At 44.8% G+C, this 20,042-nt stretch overlaps 1 protein-coding gene across 1 annotated transcript in view; it reads right to left on the bottom strand.

Moving 5' to 3' along the window:
* Nucleotides 1-12,540: 12,540 nt before the first annotated feature.
* Nucleotides 12,541-20,042, bottom strand: part of LOC136626681 (killer cell lectin-like receptor subfamily B member 1C) — a 56,862-nt gene continuing 49,360 nt past the window's right edge. Inside the window, exon 6 of the mRNA XM_066601700.1 lies at nucleotides 12,541-12,664. Within this exon, the coding sequence (XP_066457797.1) occupies nucleotides 12,541-12,664 (124 nt within the window). The remainder of the gene's footprint in view (nucleotides 12,665-20,042) is intronic.

A 20,042-nucleotide genomic window follows, 5' to 3' on the forward strand; every position in this document is an offset into this window, starting at 1 on the left:
TGGGTAGGACGTGAGCGGTCCCAGGCTCTGACTCTGTCCCAGCCTCCACTAAATTCACCCAATGTGCCGTCAGGGAGATATAGTGCCCCTGCCCGCCTGTGCTTGTCCACGTGTCTGTTGTCAAGTGGACCTTGGCAGTAACCGCGTTGGTGAGGGAGCGTACAATGTTGCGGGAGACGTGGTCGTGCAGGGCTGGGACGGCACATCGGGAAAAGTAGTGGCGACTGGGAACCGAGTAGCGCGGGGCCGCCGCCGCCATCATGCTTTTGAAAGCCTCCGTTTCCACAAGCCTATACGGCAGCATCTCCAGGCTGATCAATTTGGCTATGTGCATGTTTAACGCTTGAGCGTGCGGGTGCGTGGTGGCGTACTTGCGCTTGCGCTCAAACACTTGCGCTAGCGATGGCTGGACGGTGCGCTGAGAGACATTGGTGGATGGGGCCGAGGACAGCTGAGGTGAGGGTGTGGGTGCAGGCCAGGAGACGGTAGTGCCTGTGTCCTGAGAGGGGGGTTGGATCTCAGTGGCAGGTTGGGGCACAGGGGGAGAGGCAGTGGTGCTAACCGGAGGCGGTGAACAGCCTTCGTCCCACTTTGTGGGGTGCTTGGCCATCATATGCCTGCGCATGCTGGTGGTATTATGAGTAGAGCAGAAACAGAACGCTGTAATTAAATGTGCCGCTTATTGGCCTGTGGTTGGAGGCTGACTTCGCTTATGGAACGCACAGCAGAGCCAGGAAAGAATTTTGCGCAAGCCTGCTTTAACACTTAGCTGGCTGCGTATTAATTAGGACAACTACCCCCAGCAGAGACGCAGTACACTGAGGACAGTCACAGGCAGCCCAAATAGATTTTTTTTTCCCCAAATTGTTTTGGAAAAGCCCACTGCCTACATAGACAGTATATCTCTTTCACTGTCTCTGCCTCACCACTACTGGCCTTAGACTATGTAAAATTACTGCAGACTGAGGACGCAATGCTCTGCATGGCCGATATACAAAAAAAAAAAAAATGTGCAACACTGCAAAAAGCAGCTTCAACAGTCTTGCACACAGTCAGATGTGGCCCTAAGAAGGACCGTTGGGGTTCTTGAAGCCTAAAATCACTCCTAACACTCTCCCTATAGCAGCTCCACCATCAGCAGCACTTTCCCTGAGCTATGTCAGAATGCATCTGTGGCGAGCCGCGGGAGGGGCCGATTTTTATACTCGGGTGACACCTGATCTCGCCAGCCACTCACTGCAGGGGGTGGTATAGGGCTTGAACGTCGCAGGGGGAAGTTGTAATGCCTTCCCTGTCTTTCTATTGGCCAGAAAAGCGTGCTAACGTCTCAGAGATGAAAGTGAAAGTAACTCGAACATCGCGTGGTGCTCGCCTCTAGTAACGAGCATATCGAACACGCTAATACTCTAACGAGCATCAAGCTCGGACGAGTACGTTCGCTTATCTCTAGTTAAAAATTACGTATTTGCAAAAATATGAAATTTTATTTTTTTTACTCTAAATTGCATTAATTCCTGAAAAGAAACTGTGGGGTCAAAATACTCCTAACCCCCCTCAGTGAATACACTAAGGGGTGTAGTTTTGAAAATGGGGTCATTTGTGGGGTTATCTATAATTCTGACACCTATGAGCCTTTACAATCTTGGCTTGGTGCCGGAAAATAAAGCGTTCCTCAAAATGTTGATAAGTAATGTTAAATTTGTACATCTCCTAAATGGTTAAAAAAAAACGAAAGTTTTTCAAACGTGCATTTAGAATCAGGTGAACAGGTGGAAATATATATCTGAGCAAAAATTTATACAGTATGTTTGCACATATTTGAGATATTACAGTTGAAAATGTGAAAAAAATGACAATTTTTTCAAAATGTTCCCATTTTTGGGGTTTTTAATAAATATACACAAATTCTATGGGTCTATTTTTACCACCTAAATGAAGTACAACATGTGGCGAAAAAACAATGTCAGAATCACTTGGATATGTAAAGCCTTCACGGAGTTATGATATGTTAAGTGACACATGTCAGATTTCCAAAATTTGGCTCCGTCACTAAGGCGCAAACAGGCTTCGTCACTAAGGGGTTAAAACCATCTAAGTTGATTCATTTTCACTATTTAGAAAAATCACATTTTTTAATCTTCACAGAAATGTATATTTCTGCAGAATGCGAGTTCATTCGAATTTTGTGAAATAAAATATACATTTTTCACTACTAAATTTATCTCTGGTGTGATCTGCATACATCTCAAAAAGGTAGAACACTATAGAATGTGAGTCTAGACTCTAGATTTTAATTTCACAGTTTTGCTCCTATTTGATTACCAAGTCCCATAATCTTATATAGCCCTTACCTGGTGTCTCCATATATTTAGCAGTACCGTGTAACTCTTCGTATGCTGTAAATGGTATCGGCCTTCTCAGAGTATAGTTGCTGTGGTCTGTTGCTCAGTGCCCAGATAGCCGGCTCTTCCTGTGTATACGCTCAGAACATCATGTTACAGATAGATCAGGAAATGAGTGCAGGGGTCAGTAACCATATTCCGGCCTTACATGCAGTAAAGTGCACTGACCACAATGTAATCAGTGGTTTTAAAGTTTGAGTCATTAAAATGTCAAAAGATAAAATATTGTGTCCATGTCTGACTTCTAATTTACTATGGTATGGTTATTTTCTGTGAGTGGAAAATCCCTTTAAGGTTGTGGACAATTGGATTTAGTACGCCATGCTGGAAGTGATCAATCAGTTGCCATACTGGTAGCGGTAGAGATAGTTTCAAGCCTCCACATTTCAAAAATGTTGAAAAGTAGGATTAAAAGTCAAGCTATATAGTGATGTGTAACGATGCCAGCGGGACTAAGGCTTCATGTCCATGGACAAAATTGAATTTCAGAATCCACGTGGGTAACCTGCACAGTACGATCCACAGTTCAAGCAACCTATAGAGAAGAATGGGGTGTCTGCACTTATATTAACACCTGCGGATTTGATTTGCGGATGGCATGCGCGGAAAAGAAATCACAATAGGTTCCATTTTACTGCGGATGAGCGCGGATGGGCTCCATTAATCTCTATCGAAGCATGTGATCCGCAGTGCATCCGCAAATACAATTGCAGATTTGAAGGTTAAATTCCATTAAGAAGGTGGGGAAAAGGCTGGAAGGTGGGATTGCGGATTTTTGCAGAGCAAATGATCCGCAGTGCATCTGCATAAATCCGTGAGGTGGAAAAGAAAAACGCAATCCGCGATCTCTTACAAGCAATAAAAAAATCAATTTAACAATGACTTGCAGTGCATCCACTTCAGAAATCCGCATTCAAAATCTGTGTGTGCCATTGACACGAGGCTTAGAGTAGAGCTGACAAAATGCCCCCAAGAAAAAAAAAGCAATAATAAAACTTAGTAATACATAAAAAGAACAAAATGGTGATCTTAATCAGATGATGGCACAAATGGATGATGTTCGATAGTCAGTAGAGATGAGCGAACATACTCGGTAAGGCCGATTTCGCAATCGAGCACCGCGATTTTCGAGTACTTCACTACTCGGGTGAAAAGATTCGGGGGGCGCCGTGGGTGAGCGGGCGGGTTGCAGAGGGGAGTGGGGGGGAGAGGGAGAGAGAGAGCTCCCATCTGTTCCGCGCTGCTACCCCCGCTCCACCACGCCACGCCCCGCCCCCCGGCGACCCCCGAATCTTTTCACCCGAGTAGTGAAGTACTCGAAAATCGCGGTGCTCTATTGCAAAATCGGCCTTACCGAGTACGTTCGCTCATCTCTAATAGTCAGACAATGGAGGTAATTAGTGATAGAACAGATATAACTGACCCTAAATCTAGCTTTCTATAACGGCCCTTATACATGGGTTGAGAATCTCACAATTTTCATTTGCCCAATGGAACAAGCTAGTGGTGTCATCAACAGGCTGTTCGAGCTTGGACAGCCTGTTTAGACTACACGATTCTTGCACGAGAATCGTGCAGCCCTTGGCACTTGTCGTTCAGCGTTTCACATTTCTATGTAATAGGAAAAAAAGGTTTGGTACCGCATTAGCCACAATGTGATTGTTCTCAGTGAGAGAAACCACATAATCTTGTAGATATGATACCTTTTAATGGCTAACAAAAATACATGATTTATTTCGGGATATCGCCCCCTTCCTCAGGCTAATGAATGAAACTTCTTTGGATGGCACATAATTATAATATACAGATGAAGAGGGGAAGAGGGACACCTCTTTTGATCTAAATAAATGTTCACACGCAGAAATTTGAGACTTAAAAATAACACAAGACAGACAGAGCAGAGAGACAAATACTAAATCAGTCCACTGAGGGCGTTGGCCCGCAGCTATTAGGTTCTATAGAACCGAATAGCGCAATGCTCACGGTGCGGAATTCCACCGCGGAAAGCACCCGCAATCACCCGCAGCATGTTCTATTTGCCACGGGCATACGTGTGGTCGGCTTCCATTGCAGTCAATGGAAGCCGTCCATCACGCTATCTTCCGCTGTGACACAGCAGAAGATAGCGTGATGGACAGCTTCCCCGCCCACCGCCGTCCGCGTCATGTGACGCGACCAGCGCGTCACATGAAACTGCCGTCGCGTCATGCGCTCTACTGCGCATGCGCGCCAGAGCATTATGCGGGACGTTCGGCGGCAGATCCGGAAGTCTCTCTGGGGGCGCCGTGATGGACTCCGCTGCGGAATTCCGCTTGCGGAGCCCGTCACGCCCGTGGGCACTAGGCCTAAGACTGAAAGAGTCCTTCCATGACAAAGAGCACACAGGACCTCCAAGAACTCAAACACTGGAGAAACTAGGGGCCAGGAAGAAGTCTGAAAGGATACCCCCCACTGACCACAATCCTACTTTGGATAAATATATAGACTCCTTTACACATGAGGTGCAATCTACTATACTGGGCAAGCAGAACAGAGAAGCATTCAGTATAGATATGCAGGAAAGAAGGGCCATCTATCCACTAAAAAACAACAAGGAGATCACCATTAAGCCTGCAGATAAGGGTGGTGCTATAGTCCTCATGAATATATCGGACTACAAGAAATAAGCCCCATCCGAGATAGACAGAACTCACATGGGAAAAGAACCAATTAGTCTTTATCTTTGGCCAATAGTTCGAGTTAGAAAAATTGCTCCATGTCCTACTTTTGTGCTATGCTTGAAGAAGAATCACCCATTATTTTCTATGGGGTGTCAAAAGAATGCATGGCAATTGCATGCTATGTGATTTTCATGCAAGTGCGAAGCAATTTTATGGTGGACCACGTGAAAAAAAATAGAACCAGAATATGCAGAGCAGAGAAAAACACATAATAAAACTGTTTGAAATTGATTCCTTAAATTTTGCCAGGCCCTGACTGTTCCCAGGGACATAAGGTTCGTTACTCCAGTCTGCAGCTCCATTATTTACCACTGAGGATCTTTCCGGTGGGTAACAGAACGGTGGCGTCACCTGTGACAACCGCTATACCTGTTCGCAGGTTTATTAGGCATACCTTTCCAAGGGGGGGTCCGTAAGAGGCCCAGCGCTGAACTGGCTATGTGCGTTCCTCCGGGAGGGAGCCTGTAAAGTGTTGCTGTGACAAGTGCCCATCTTACACTCCCAGCTCCTCAACATATGCCCTGTGTCCAGGGTCACCCTACGGGACGCTGCATAATCATTTTCATCAACTCAGTTTCCACACTTGATCTTCATCCTCTGTCAAGGTCTTCACCATCACATCTCCATAATGAATCACTACCATACGGACGGTGCAGGAAGATTTTTGGCAAAAATAAAAATTTTATTAGAAAAAACCTGATAAAAGAATTCACACCTATAAAAATACCTGGAAAAGTGAGTTAACATTTTTTTTCCACAAGGGTCGTCATAATGTGGACAGTCCTAATGATATTGGAAAACAGTATTTAGGTAATAAACCCAGCATTACCAGACACTTTAAAACTGATTACTTGAGTAGCGTCTACATGCGACAAAAAGATGCTGCACCTCTCCTACTAGCCATGTACTCCCGAACTACTCTGATTAGGCAAAATTCCTATTAACTAAAAGAGTTAAAGAGAATGTGTTTTCAGAAAATGGTTTGTTTAAATTGAGGTTTATGTTAACCCTTTGGTGACCACCCCATAGTCTTTTTACATGCTACTTTAGTGAGCTTTAATCCCTAGGGCTGGAAAAACAAGCTTGCTCTAAGACATTTAAAGCCCTGCAAGCTACGGACGTGACAGCTGTTACGGGGGACCGTGGGAAGCCCCCCTTCTGGTCATGGGATCTCCGGTATCGACCAGATACCGACGGTTGCATAAAAGTGTAAAATAAGTAAAAGAAATTCAATATTCAGCTCCCCTCATGAATCACAAGTACTGCAAGTACTCACCTCCGCCCTCCGCGATGTCCCGCGGCCATCTGGTCCTTCCAGGACCTTACGTTAACTTCTGCGCATGCGCGCCAGACGTCCTACGTCAGATGCGGGCACAGAAGGGCTCCTGACCCGGAAGATTTAAAATCTCCCTGTTTCCCAGCTAGCATGTGTAGCTGAGAGCAGAGAGATATCAACAGGAACTTCTGTATACGGTTCCCAGTCACATGATCGCTGCTATCCAATGGATAACAGTGATCATGTAAAGTAAAAAGAAGTGTAAAAAAAATATATATATATAAAAAGTTTCATCTCCCCTATTGGATCATATCGGTGAGGGGAGAGGAAATTCCATACCTAAGACCCTGGATTTATCCACGGACTTCACCATGGCTTCTGCGCACTTGCCTGTCGGCAAAATGGAGGAGCCATGCGGAAAAGCCGAGGTAATTAAAAATCTCCCAGCTCTTGGCTTACGGCGATCATATAAAAGTAAAAAAACCCTAAAGTTTCACTTCCTGTCACGTATTTGATCCGTGAGGGGAAGTGAAATTACTTACTTAAGGCCTCCGGTGATATCCCCCGATGGGATTCTTATTTGCGGACACTTCTGCAGCTTTGGTCCTTGTGCCCGTCGACAAAATTTTAAATTTTTTTGGTCCTGGCTACTAAAGGTAGCCGAGAGCCTGGAGCAGTGGCCTCGGGCCACAGTGAGTGGTCTCCAGTCACATGATCGCCATTATCCATTGGACTAGTAATTATTAGAAAATTATAATACACAGCTTTGCTACCGCTGTGGTACATGGGCTTGTGACAAACACAAACAGCTGTGCTACATGCCATGTGCCTGACAGACACAGCTCTGCTACATGGCATGCCCGTCACGGACACAGCTTTGCTACATGCCATGCGCCTGACAGACACAGCTCTGCTACATGGCATGTCCGTCACGGACACAGCTTTGCTACATGCCATGCGCCTGACAGACACAGCTCTGCACATGGCATGCGTGGCACAGACACAGCTTTGGTACATGACATGCACATCACAGATACAGCTTTGGTACATGGCATGTGCCTGACACAGCTCTACTACATGGCATGTGCAGCACAGGAACAGCTCTGATACATGACATGCACGTTACAGACACAACTTTGGTACATGACATGCGCCTGACAGACATGACATGCACATGGTACAAACACAGCTATGCTACACTCTATCCGCATGACAGACACAGCTGTGCCACAGTACATGTGCAAGTTACAAACACAGCTTTACTACACGACATGCGTGCAAGAGCACAGACACAGCTCTGCTACATGACATGCGCGTGACAGACACAGATGTGCCACAGTACATGCACATGTTGCACACTCAGCTTTGCTAATTCACATGTGTATCACAGACACAGCTTTTGTACATGACATGCACCTGACAAGCATGACATGTGCATAGTACAAACACAGCTCTGCTACATAATATGTGCGTGACAGACACAGCTGTGCCACAGTACATGTGCCACAATCAGCTCTACTATATGACATGCCCGTCACAAACACAGCTCTGCTACATGACATGCGTGTGACAGAAACACCTGTGACACAGTACATGCCCATGTTACAAACTCAGTTCTGCAACATTACATGTGCATCACTGACACAGCTTTGGTACATGACATGCACCTGTCAAGCATGACATGCGCATGGTACAAACACAGCTCTGCTACAGTTTATGTGCATGACAGACAAAGCTTACCACAGTACATGCGCATGTTACAAAATCAGCTCTGCTACATGACATGCGCATCACAGACACAGCTTTGGTACATCACATGCGCCTGACAGACATGACATGTGCATGGTACAAACACAGCTCTCATTATATGAATATGACAGATACATGCGCATGTTACAAATTCAGCTTTGCTACATGACATGCGTGTCACAGCATAGACACAGCTCTGCTACATGACATGCGCAACATAGACTTAGCTTTGGTACATGACATGCGCCTGACAGACACAGCTCTGCTACATGGCATGTGCAGCACAGAAACAGGTCTGCTACATGACATGCACATCACAGACACAGCTTTGGTACATGACATGCGCCTTACAGACATGATATGTGCATGGTACAAACACAGCTCTCATTATATGCACGTGACAGACACAGCTGTGCCACAGTACATGCGCATGTTACAAACTCAGCTTTGCTTGATGACGTGTGTCACAGCACAGATACAGCTCTGTTAAATGACATGCGCATGACAGACACAGATGTGGCAAAGTACATGCGCATGTTGCAAACTCAGCTCTGCTACATTACATGCACGCCAGACACAGCTTTGGTACATGACAAGCACCTGACAAGCATGACATGTGCATAGTACAAACACAGCTCTGCTACATAATATGTGCGTGACAGACACAGCTGTGCCACAGTACATGTGCATGTTACACACTCAGCTCTACTATATGACATGCCCGTGACAGAAACACCTGTGACACAGTACATGCCCATGTTACAAACTCAGTTCTGCAACATTACATGTGCATCACTGACACAGCTTTGGTACATGACATGCGCCTGACAGACATGACATGCGCATGATACAAACACAGCTCTGCTACACTATATGCGCGTGACAGACACAGCTGTACCACAGTACATGAGCATGTTGCAAACTCCGCTCTGCTACCTGACATGTGCGTCACAAACACAGCTCTGCTAAATGACATACTGTACATCTATGCTAACTATACACATTACACGCACAGCACATTTGACAAACAGCCACTAGCAGTTCTACTACATTTATGCTGACTGCACACATGACACACACAGCTCCTGGTGATGAGCTCCTGGACATGTGATCCCTGACTCCACCCACACAGGTGATCGCGTGACGGTGACATCATCACAGGTCCTAGCAGTTTCTGTTGGCTTATCCAATATACAGTATTACCAAACTCCAGAATGGCTCCTCCCACAACAGTGACATCACAACAGGTCCTTCAGTCCGCCGGATTTCTGTGGTGGCGGTATATTAGTGTCTCCTGTCAGGACTGCGGAGTTATGTCTGACATAACGGCTTAGCTGTCTTCTCAGTGTGTTAGGACCTACAATCATGTTCCCAGGAGGCGGAGCTATGGCACTGTCAGGGGGGCAGAGCTGTGATGTTGCCAGGGGGTGGGGCTATAACATTACTAGGGAACCAAGCTATAAGAGTCACTCACATACATACAGACAAGTGGTCGTTAGTGTCAGGACAGTGTCTGGGATAATGGGAGTCCCTGAGAAACCCCCAACCCCTGTCCCTGCCTACTTGCCCCCCTGGGCTAACCCCCAGGGCGACAACTGGGCGGCGGTCCCTACCCTCGCTAGGGAAGTGGGACACGGGAAAGACAAACAGACACTGAAGACAAACAACAGTAGAAGGGTCAGACAATCCGGGTCGGCAACAGGAGGGTACGCGGTACAGAGGAGAAGGCAAAAACAAGGTCAAGTCCAGAGCAGAAAAGCCGGGGTAACAAGAGAGGTCAAAATATACGCGGGTGCAGTTGGAGAACCAAACTAACACTGGCAAGGCTGGAAGGAAAACACACACATTTAAATGCTGTCAGAACTCCTGCCCCAGCAGCTGATTGGGGCGGGGAGCCTGACAGCAGCAGGACCCAATCAAGGAGGTGCTGGAACACCGCCCCCAGCCTTGCTGAACAGACAGTTACCAAGGAAGCATGCTGGGTAGTCAAGGAATCGGAGAAGCACCAGCTGCCTCCCTAGCAAGCCGGCGGAGACCAGATTTACAGCGGCCAGGGGAGATCACTAGAACCGGGGCTCCCCTGCGCCGCACACCTGCAACCCGGGTGGCGGGGGTTCGGTGGTGTGGGCACAGCGGCCCCGAGATTTGCTGGTTCTGACAGTTAGTAGTTTAATAATGGCGATCACGTAAAAGTTAAAAAACAGTTGAAGTGTAATGCTCAGAATCATTCGTAAACTGTGGGGTTAAAATACACAGTACACCCTTAGATGAATTTGTAAAGGGGTCTAGTTTTTAAAATGGGGTTCTCTGTCGTTTTGCCCACTCAAGGCCTCTACAAGTATACAATGGGGCCTAAGTCACCTCCAAACAAAATGTCTGTTCTGAAAGCCACCGGCTTTGGGCCACATTGTGCATACATATATAACATTAGGGCCCTAACGGATATGTTTCTGAACACGGGACAAACAGGGGTATCCATTTTGGGGTGCAAATCCTCATTTTTAAGTGCACTATAGAAAAAAATCCTGGTTTAAAAATTACAATTTAGTGGAGAAAAAATAAAATGTCATATTTTTGCAAATATGTATTAACCCGTTCCAGTCCAATTTGTATCCTGGTTTTCCTAGGGGGCTTACTCTTTTACTGCCATTGTACAACGGCGTTATACGCTGGCTAAAGCCATTACTGCATGAGGTAACACGTTGGAGAGGCTCCAACAGCAGAGAGGCTGGCAATATACAGTAAGAGAACCCCCGACGGAACTCTAGTAACATTGGAGCTATACAGCCTTAAATCATAATGTCTTCACAGGTCAGACAGTGGAGAGGAAAGGGTTAACTCCTGAAATGAAACTATGGGGTCAAAATACTCCTGACACCCCTCAGTGAATTAAGATGTGTATTTTTTTAAATGGGGTCATTAGTGGGGGTATCTATCATTCTGACACCTATGAGCCTTTGCAATATTGGCTTGGTGTAGGAAAACAAAATGTTCCTCAAAATGTTGATAAGTAATGTTAAATTTGTACGTCTCATAAATGGTCAAAAAATAAACAAACTAGATTTTCAAATCTGCATCCAGAATAAAGTAAACAGATGGAAATATATATCTCATCAAACATTTGTACAGTATGTCTGCACATATTTGAAATATTGCAGTTGAAAATGTGAAAAGAAAATTAAATTTTTTTTATTTTGGAATTGTTTTTAATGAATATACATGAATTTTATCGGTCTATTTGTACCACCTAAATAAAGTACAATATGTGGCAAAAAAAACTATTTCAGAATTACTTGGATATGCAAAACCTTTACGGAGTTGTTCCATGTTATAGTGATACATGTCAGATTTCCAAAATTTTGCCTGGTCATTAAGGCACAAACATGTTTGGTCATTAATGGGTTTAGACAGTTTTCAGTCTATATCTATAGTTGTATTTGCACTTGTTATTCAGAAGGTCAGTACTAGAGAGGATGATCAGATGGTCAAAAAATAAACGGGGCGAGCGTTCCCCATGTAGATCAATAACAACAAATAAATTCTCCTAGCTGGAGGTACAGGGAAGCCTTCAGAGCACTGTCTATAGCATCTGACTAAATGATCTGATCATCAGAACCTGCTACATTATCCTCCAACATTTAACATGGAAGGAAACTGCATGACTGTCTAGCTATATTCTGAGTAATAGCAATGCCCCAAAGGGTTAATAGCATGAGATAGCATACGGATATCCGAAGATAGAACAGAGCTTCTCCAACATGTTTCACCATGTAAGTGACGTCTTCAGGTGAATGTAGGAGCTATGAGGACACTGCTCGATGATGTCAGTATTTAAATAGGGGAGGGTTGGGTCAATCCTCAGAGTATTAGTCTCTGATTGTCGGAGCTCTGGAGATGTCTGCAGTATATATTGGGCTTTTAAATATTTTTATTTCCATGAGCAATATTAGTATAATTCAATAAGTTATACTTTAAAGGGATACAATTCCTAGTTAATGCTTATGGCAAGAGCGCCACCTCTTGCCATAAGCATTAACTAGGAATTGTATCCCACCTCTCTCCCCAAGGGAATTCCCTATAGCAGGGAAAGAGAGAGAGAGGGGGGGGGGGTTGCAAGGCTTCCTCCGAGAGCGTGTGAAGTGGGGGGCAGGTCTGTCCCCCTGTGGCCCGCCCATCAAGGTGTAGCCTTCTTGATGGACAGACATGTAAATCTGGTACTGATTGCTGTATGTTGTGTATTGCTTGTTTTTCTATTTTCATTGATACTTTCTTACACATGTATGAACCATAAATGAGGTTATCAAATCTTATTTTCTTTCATTTCACATGTTCAAAGATCCAAGGACAAACATTTGTGTTTTATTCAGTGTCATGTACATTATATATAACAAGGTCAGATCCTCACAGCTTTCTTCACACAAATCCATTTATTCACAGACTCACAGTCTCGCTGATAATAACCAGATCCAGTAATCATTGATATGCATCGTCCTGATGACTGTGTTTCTATCTGGAACCTGAGTAACGAGAGAACAAAACAGGAAAATACCAGAAATCAGTAATTATCAGGGAGAACAGACACAGGTTATTTATATTGGGTTATTACAAATGTTCTTTCCGAAGAAAAACCCTCAGCACTCTGCTTGTCAATGGCGTAGTGAGCTGATAGTTCTGTGAGCTCCCACTACTACACTGGCTCATTCCGACTCACCAGGCACCTTTATGCCTCATGTCCACAGGGAAAATAAGGCCTGCGCGGATTTCTGCTGCAGTTTTTGCTGCGGATGAACTATAATTGTCTTTTTTTTTTTCATGTGGGAGATCAATTGAGATATGAGCTCTATGAGGTCTCGCACGTGTGATCCGCACTAAAATGGAGCATGTCGCGTTTTTTTACGCGTGTGAAATCCGCAAATCACTTAAAATACCATCTGCAGCCATTTAATTACCTGCAGGTGGTCAATGCTTTCCTATGGAATGCGGATTTGCTTTTTTTTTTCACGCGTGGATTTGCTAAATATAATTACCCAGTGGACATGAGGCCTTAGGGCCACCCTAATTATGGGCTGTAAGAAAGGCTTCGCCAGACCGCCAGCTGATCCAGAGCGCGATATGGGAAATTTCAAGCGCTTTTTTGGCACTGAATGGAACTGGAAAGCACATATTGGAGCCATGCATACTTGTAGAGATCTGTATTCCCTCTTTTGACATGTCAAAGCCTGTAATAAGCAGGCAGAGGCACTTATTCAAAAAGAAGTACAGCAAATTGGGCACAGGTTATCTCCTGTAGAGGAGTCTCAGGAAAAGACTTTTACTCTCTTAGGCCTCATGTCCACGGGGAAAATCGGGCCCGCTACGGATTCTACATGTAGAATCTGCAGCTGGTCCCTCCTGCCCCGCGGACATGAGCGCTGAAAATACAAATAAATAAGAATTTACCTATCCGTAGCGGGCGGCGAAGCTCTGCTCTTCCTCACGGCCGGATCTTCTTTTTCGGCCGGCGGATGAATTCCTGACGCCGGCGGCACGTCGCCGACACGTCGTCGACGTGCCGCGCGCATGCGCCGGGCACATCCGCCGAGCCGAAGCAAGGGAGATGCGGCCGTGAGGAAGAGAAGAGCTTCCCGGTCCGCTGCGGGTGAGTAAATGCTTTAAATTCCTATTTTAGGTCTCCCGCGGATCCGGACGGCTTCCATAGGCTTCAATAGAAGCCCGCGGGAGCCGTCCCCGCGGGAGACCCGCACGAAAATGGAGCATGGTCCAGATTTTTTCATGCTCCATTTTTAAAAAAATCCATTTTATTGACGATCCGCGGGTATTTATCTACCCGCGGGTGGTCAATGCATCCCTATGGGGTGCGGATCCGCGTGCAGGTAATCCGCTGGGGATCCTAAATCATATTTTGCCCGTGGACATGAGCCCTTATAGGCACACAGTCAGGTTATACAGGCTCAGTCAATCCAAATCATTGATATGCTATCGCACATTGACGACATGCAAAAAAATCGGCCGAGTAGGAATAATATCCGCGTGTGCAGTCTCTCTGAAGATACCTTGGCTAATCAACTAGAAACATGGGCCCAAATCTTTTCCTACTTACTACTACAACGTCATGCAGATAAACCTGTAGCGTCCGACCACATTCATAGGGCTATAGGCCCTGGACTCAAAGCACCCTAGACATGTCATTCGTCGTACCCACTTTTAGAAAGACAAAAGCGCTATCTGGAGATGTGCCTGGGAAGCATCAAGGATCTCCTATTATTCTCATGCTGAATGTGGCTAGCAGCACTACAACTGCACAATGCCCTTAAAGCGTAACTGAAGGAGAGAGACGTATTATATCGATGGGAGTATCCATTTCATTTTATGGCCAAAAAAAAAAAGGCAGGTCACCGATATTCCGCTCTCTGGGAGGCCTGCCTAAATTTTTGGGCATTTTTGAACTGTCCATGTTTCCATCTCCAGATTGTAGTCTCTTCCCTCTCTTCCGATTTCAACACCTGAGGCTCAATGGCATTATGTGCAACCAAAACTTCAAAAGGAGTAACAACGCTTATGTGGCCAGAAATCCCTGTGGTGATTTCTTGACCCTATTGCTACTTAAATCCTTCAATACCAAAACCTGTCCTCCACAAGCCCTGCAAGCCATAATAACAGTATTTCCCAAACCAGGTAAGGACCCTCTGTCCTGTAACAACCACCATTCCATATCCTGACTCGACAGACACAAAATTGTTCTCTAAGATTCTAGCCTCCCGTCTACAAATACTTATTCCATCTTTAATCCATAGAGAATAGGTAGGATTTATTCCTGGTCGTAAGACAAGGGACAACTCCATAAGAACTATGTCTCTTATGTGGTGAGCCCGCAACTCCGGAAACCCCCTGAGCCAATTGTCGGTGGATGCGGAAAAAGCATTCAGTAGGGTTCATTTGGGGTTCCTAGAGGCAACTTTGCGAGAAATAGGGCTAGGCTCCAAGTTTCGAAACTGGATCATGGCTCTTTACCACCACCAAGTGATCTGGGTCCAAATAAATGGGACTTCATCTTCCTCTATAAAAATTAAAAATGGCACTAGACAAGGCTGTCCTTTATCATCCTTTATTTATACCCTAGTAATGTTGTCACTAGTAAATGCCCTTAAAAAGAACTCAGATATACAGGGGATCGAAAGAGAAAATTTCACAAAATTCACACAAGTAAAGCAGGCTTTACTTCCTGACGAACTCTTAATATATATGACGAATCCCGGGATTGCCTTGAAATACGGGAATTCAAAAAATTTGTCAGCGTTAGCAATTTTAACCCCTTAAGGACGTGGCCTATTTTGGGCTTAAGGACGCAACGATTTTTGGCGGATTTTCATTTTTCAAAAGTCATAACTAGAGATGAGCGAACGTGCTCGGCCCCTTTTTCGCCCGAATACCGCGATTTTCGAGTACTTTCGTACTCGGGCGAAAAAATTCGGGGGGCGCCGTGGCGGCGCGGGGGGTAGCAGCGGGGAGTGGGGGGGGGAGAGGGAGAGAGAGAGGGCTCCCCCGTTTCCCGCTGCTACCCCCGCTCCGCCGCGCCTCCCCCCGCCCCCCGAATCTTTTCACCCGAGTACTGAAGTACTTGAAAATCACGGTGCTCGATCGAGTAATTACTCGAAACGAGTACGTTTTTAAAATCGCTGCATTCAAAGTCCTGTAATTTTTTTATTTTTCTATGTACGGAGCTCTATGAGGGCTTATTTTTGTGAGACATGCTGTAGTTTTTATTGGTACCATTTTGGGGGAAATATGGCTTTTTTGATCACTTTTATTGCATTTTCTGTGAGTCAAAATGCTAAAAATTAGCATTTTGCCTCTGTTTTTTAGCGTTTTTTTTCACGCTTTTTGCCGTGCAGAATAAAAACTGTGTTCATTTTATTGTACATGTCATTACGGATGCATCGATACCAAATATGTGCCATTTTAGGTTTTTTTAACCTTTTTTTATGCTAATATGAGAAAAAGCATAAAAAAGGTGTTTTTTTTACATTTTCTTTTTCGTACATTTTTCTTATCTTTTTTTACACCATCTATGTCCCTCTGGGGGACTTAAAGCACAGCTATGATGATCGCTGTGATAAAGCATTGCAGGATTTCTCTCCTGCCATGCCGTATTGCTTATACAGTGATCATAGGCTCTGGCAATATAGGACGCCAGTATCTGGCGTCCTGTGGCCATGGGAACCAGCCGGGCTGTCTGCGATTATATCGTGAGAGCCTGGCAACTTCACAGACGGAGCGCTCTCCCTCTGTGAACCCCTCCCATGCCACGATCTACATAGATCGCGGCAGGGAAGGGGTTAACAGCGAGGGCCGCATCTCCGATGCACCCCCGCTGCTGCAGCGGGAGGACGGCTATGACTGACAGCCGGCTCCCGCTGTGGGATAGCGCGAGATCTGTCATGATCTTGCGCTATGCCTATGACGTAAGGGTGTGCCTTTTTGCGGGAAGTACTCCGCTCACATGACGTACCCTTACGTCATGGGGAGGGAAGGGGTTAAAGTCAACGTGCACAAATCTGAGATCCTCAATGTTACCCTTCTGATAACTGAAGTTTCTCAAATAAAATCAAAATTTTCCCTTAGATGGTGTGATGATTCTATTAAATACCTGGGGATCTCTTTAACATCCAACCTGGACCAGCTATTGGACAAACTATAAACCTTTGCCTTCTTCCCTGGAGGCAGATCTCCAGAGTTGGCATCCCCTTTTTTTCTCATGGTTTGGTAGGATTAACATCCTAAAAATGGTCACCCCTCCCCCCCAAGTTCGTTTATTTATTCCAAACTCTCCCTATCAAATTAACCAGATCCTATTTGTTACAAATACGTAGGACTACTTTAGCTTTGTACTTCACAGTTTAGACATAAATTAAAATCAATTCCTTTTATTAGATAGTTTAAAAAACACAATAAACAAAGAACAGGGCACTACGGATAGCCCTCTGAATAGCCAGAGGTATATAACCTTAACTAAAGGTAAGCGACTAATACTGCTTCACTGCTATTAACGTACCCTTCCTGTGTATGGAAAGAGCACTATATATTAGGCAGTATAGCAGCTGTCGCTATATCAAAGAACTCAGATAAGGAAGAAATCAGATTTGTTTCTTATATCTCTCTTCCCATATTTTTTATCTTATAATAAAGATTGGTCACTGTTGTTGTACTCAGTTCATGTGTCACAGCAGCTTTGTGGGATCCCTTTTACACTGTGACACTGAGCTAGTATATAAATTTATTTTATATCCAATATTATAAGAGGGAAGATTTCTCAAGTACAGAGATTATGCACCCTATATCTTGGCAGTGCAAACATATAGTTCTTACTCCAGGTAAGATACAAATATATAGGGGCTCATAATCTCTTTGTACCAGAGAGTGTAGTGTCAAAACAGTTTCATTGGTATTGGGGAAAACCCAAGTTGTTTCCAATGGTTGTAATGTGACTGTATGAACACGAATTTACTCAATAGATAGTGTTTGTTGTTTTATATTTTCAATTGTAGCCTCCATAGGCTCCAATTTCATTATTTTTTGAAAAAATCAAATCTCGACGCGTTTCACCGCTAGTTTAAGCGGGTCATCAGGAGATGAATTGAGTATTCTTATAGTTTTAGATACAGTTTGATGTCTATCCCAGAGTCTTAGTTGCTCAATTTGGGTTGATGCATTACTCTGTCAGAAGCATTACAGGCAGCATAGGTATTTCTTTTTTCTAGAATAGGATTTATGTATTCTAACAAGGAGACAACCTTTGATGTTTAGGTGGTCTCTCTATATATAAAAGATCTGAGATCTATATATTTTTCTGGGAGGGCAGTCTGTGGTAAGTAGACCAGCTCTCTGTATAGTATAGATCTGTTATAGGAGGGTATTCCTATTCATATCCGAGATTTGTATATTTAAAATAGAGGGCAGCCTTAGGTATATAGGCAGACCCTCTATATAATATGTATCTGGGATATTTATAGCGAGATGGCGGTCTGTAGTAGACAGACAGCTTCTCTATGTAATTCAGATCTTAATAGTTGAAGCAAAAGTGTAGTCAGCCGCAATAATGTATAAAGATAAAGGTCAGAGACCAAGGATTCCTTGAGTCAGATAAGAGTCTGTCTCATAAGGGATAAAGCAAAGCTGACTACAATTGCTTTCTTAGTGATACTGCCTATAGCTAAGATGCAATTTTTTCTGATCTAGAGTGAGAGCAGCAGCGCCTCTGGCCTGGATGGTAGGTCAGGGCTATCAAATTAACCAGATCCTATTTGTTACAAATACATAGGACTACTTTAGCTTTGTATGGGGAAACACTAAAGCTCTATTTATGACCTTGGTCACATGGGCGTTTTTTGCCGCGATTTGCGGATCGCATGACGGATGCGCATCCGCAAGTCGCGTGACCGGGGCCGAAAACCCCCCGAAAAATCTGCTCCTAGCCGCGTTTCTTTTGAAACAGTCCCGAGCAGTGGAGCGCTGTCCAGCCCATTGAATTCAATGGAGCCGGCAATACAGCCGGCTCCATTGAAAGCAATGGGCTGCGGGCGATCTCAGGATGAATTTTCGGGAAGGGCTTAAAAATATAAGCCCTTCCCTGAAAATCATCCAAAAATGTGTAAAAAGTAAAAAAAATATATACTCACCTTGTCCCTGCAGACGGAGTTCAGCCGCGGCCGGCCGGCAGTTCTCCTGAACTGCTGTGAGTAGTATTCAGCGCAAGGACCAATCAGGGGCAGCTCTCAGCTATTGAATGACAGCTGAGAGCTGCCCCTGATTGGGCCCTGCGCTGAGCCAATCAGAGGCAGCACTCACTCACCCATTCATGAATTCATGAATGGGTGAGTGAGAGCTGCCTCTGATTGGTGAGGGCTGTGACCAATCAAACGCAGCCCATTCGGCAGGCGGGGATTTTAAATCCCCGCCTGCTGAATACTACTCACAGCAGTTCAGGAGAACTGCCGGCCGGCCGCGGCTGAACTCCGTCTGCAGGGACAAGGTGAGTATATATTTTTTTTTACTTTTTACACATTTTTGGATGATTTTCAGGGAAGGGCTTATATTTTTAAGCCCTTCCCGAAAATACATCCTGCGATCGCCGGCAGCCCATTGCTTTCAATGGAGCCGGCTGTATTTCGTCTCCATTGAATTCAATGGGCAAACATCATTCTTCTCTGCCACAGCTGTGGCAGAGGAGAATGATTCGTGTTGTATATGTTCTCAATGGGGTCAACGCTGCTGCCGCCGGCCCCATTGAGCGCATATAGAGAAGACCAGAAATCGCAGATCGCAGATAGGCGCGATCTGCGATTTCTGTTCTATAATTAATCGGACAAGTGCATAAAAAGCGCTCATGTGTCCGATAACATTGCAAAGCAATGGTTCTATAAAATCGGCGATCGCATGCGCATGCGCAAATCGCGCGAAAAATCGCCCGTGTGACCGAGGCCTTACACGTAACGATTATCGTTTGAACAAATGTCTTAATGACTTTTTTGGTTTCAAGTACTGAGCATTTACATGTAAAGATATAATTGTTTGAAATCCTGCCCATTTTCCTCATTAGCTATGTAAAGGCTGTATATGTTGTTTGCTCAGGTGGCCGAGTATTTATGCAAAGAATCTGTAGCCAGGAGGTTTTTAATTGGTGCAAAGAAAAAGAATTAGCCCCGCCCCCATCCCGCCTCTCCCCATTATTGTTGCATGTAAATGGGCCTTAAGTCACATTTGAAATTTAAGGCTCTTCTACAATGATTTGGGGGCAGTGGGCCTGCCAAATTTCTCCTTATACTACAAAGCTATAAGAGGTAATTATGTGCTTGACCTTTTCCATAAGCGTTCTTACAAGTTGTGGGTGGAACTAGA

The sequence above is a fragment of the Eleutherodactylus coqui genome, chromosome 4 (assembly GCF_035609145.1).
Source record: "Eleutherodactylus coqui strain aEleCoq1 chromosome 4, aEleCoq1.hap1, whole genome shotgun sequence".
Taxonomy (NCBI): Eukaryota; Metazoa; Chordata; class Amphibia; order Anura; family Eleutherodactylidae; genus Eleutherodactylus; species Eleutherodactylus coqui.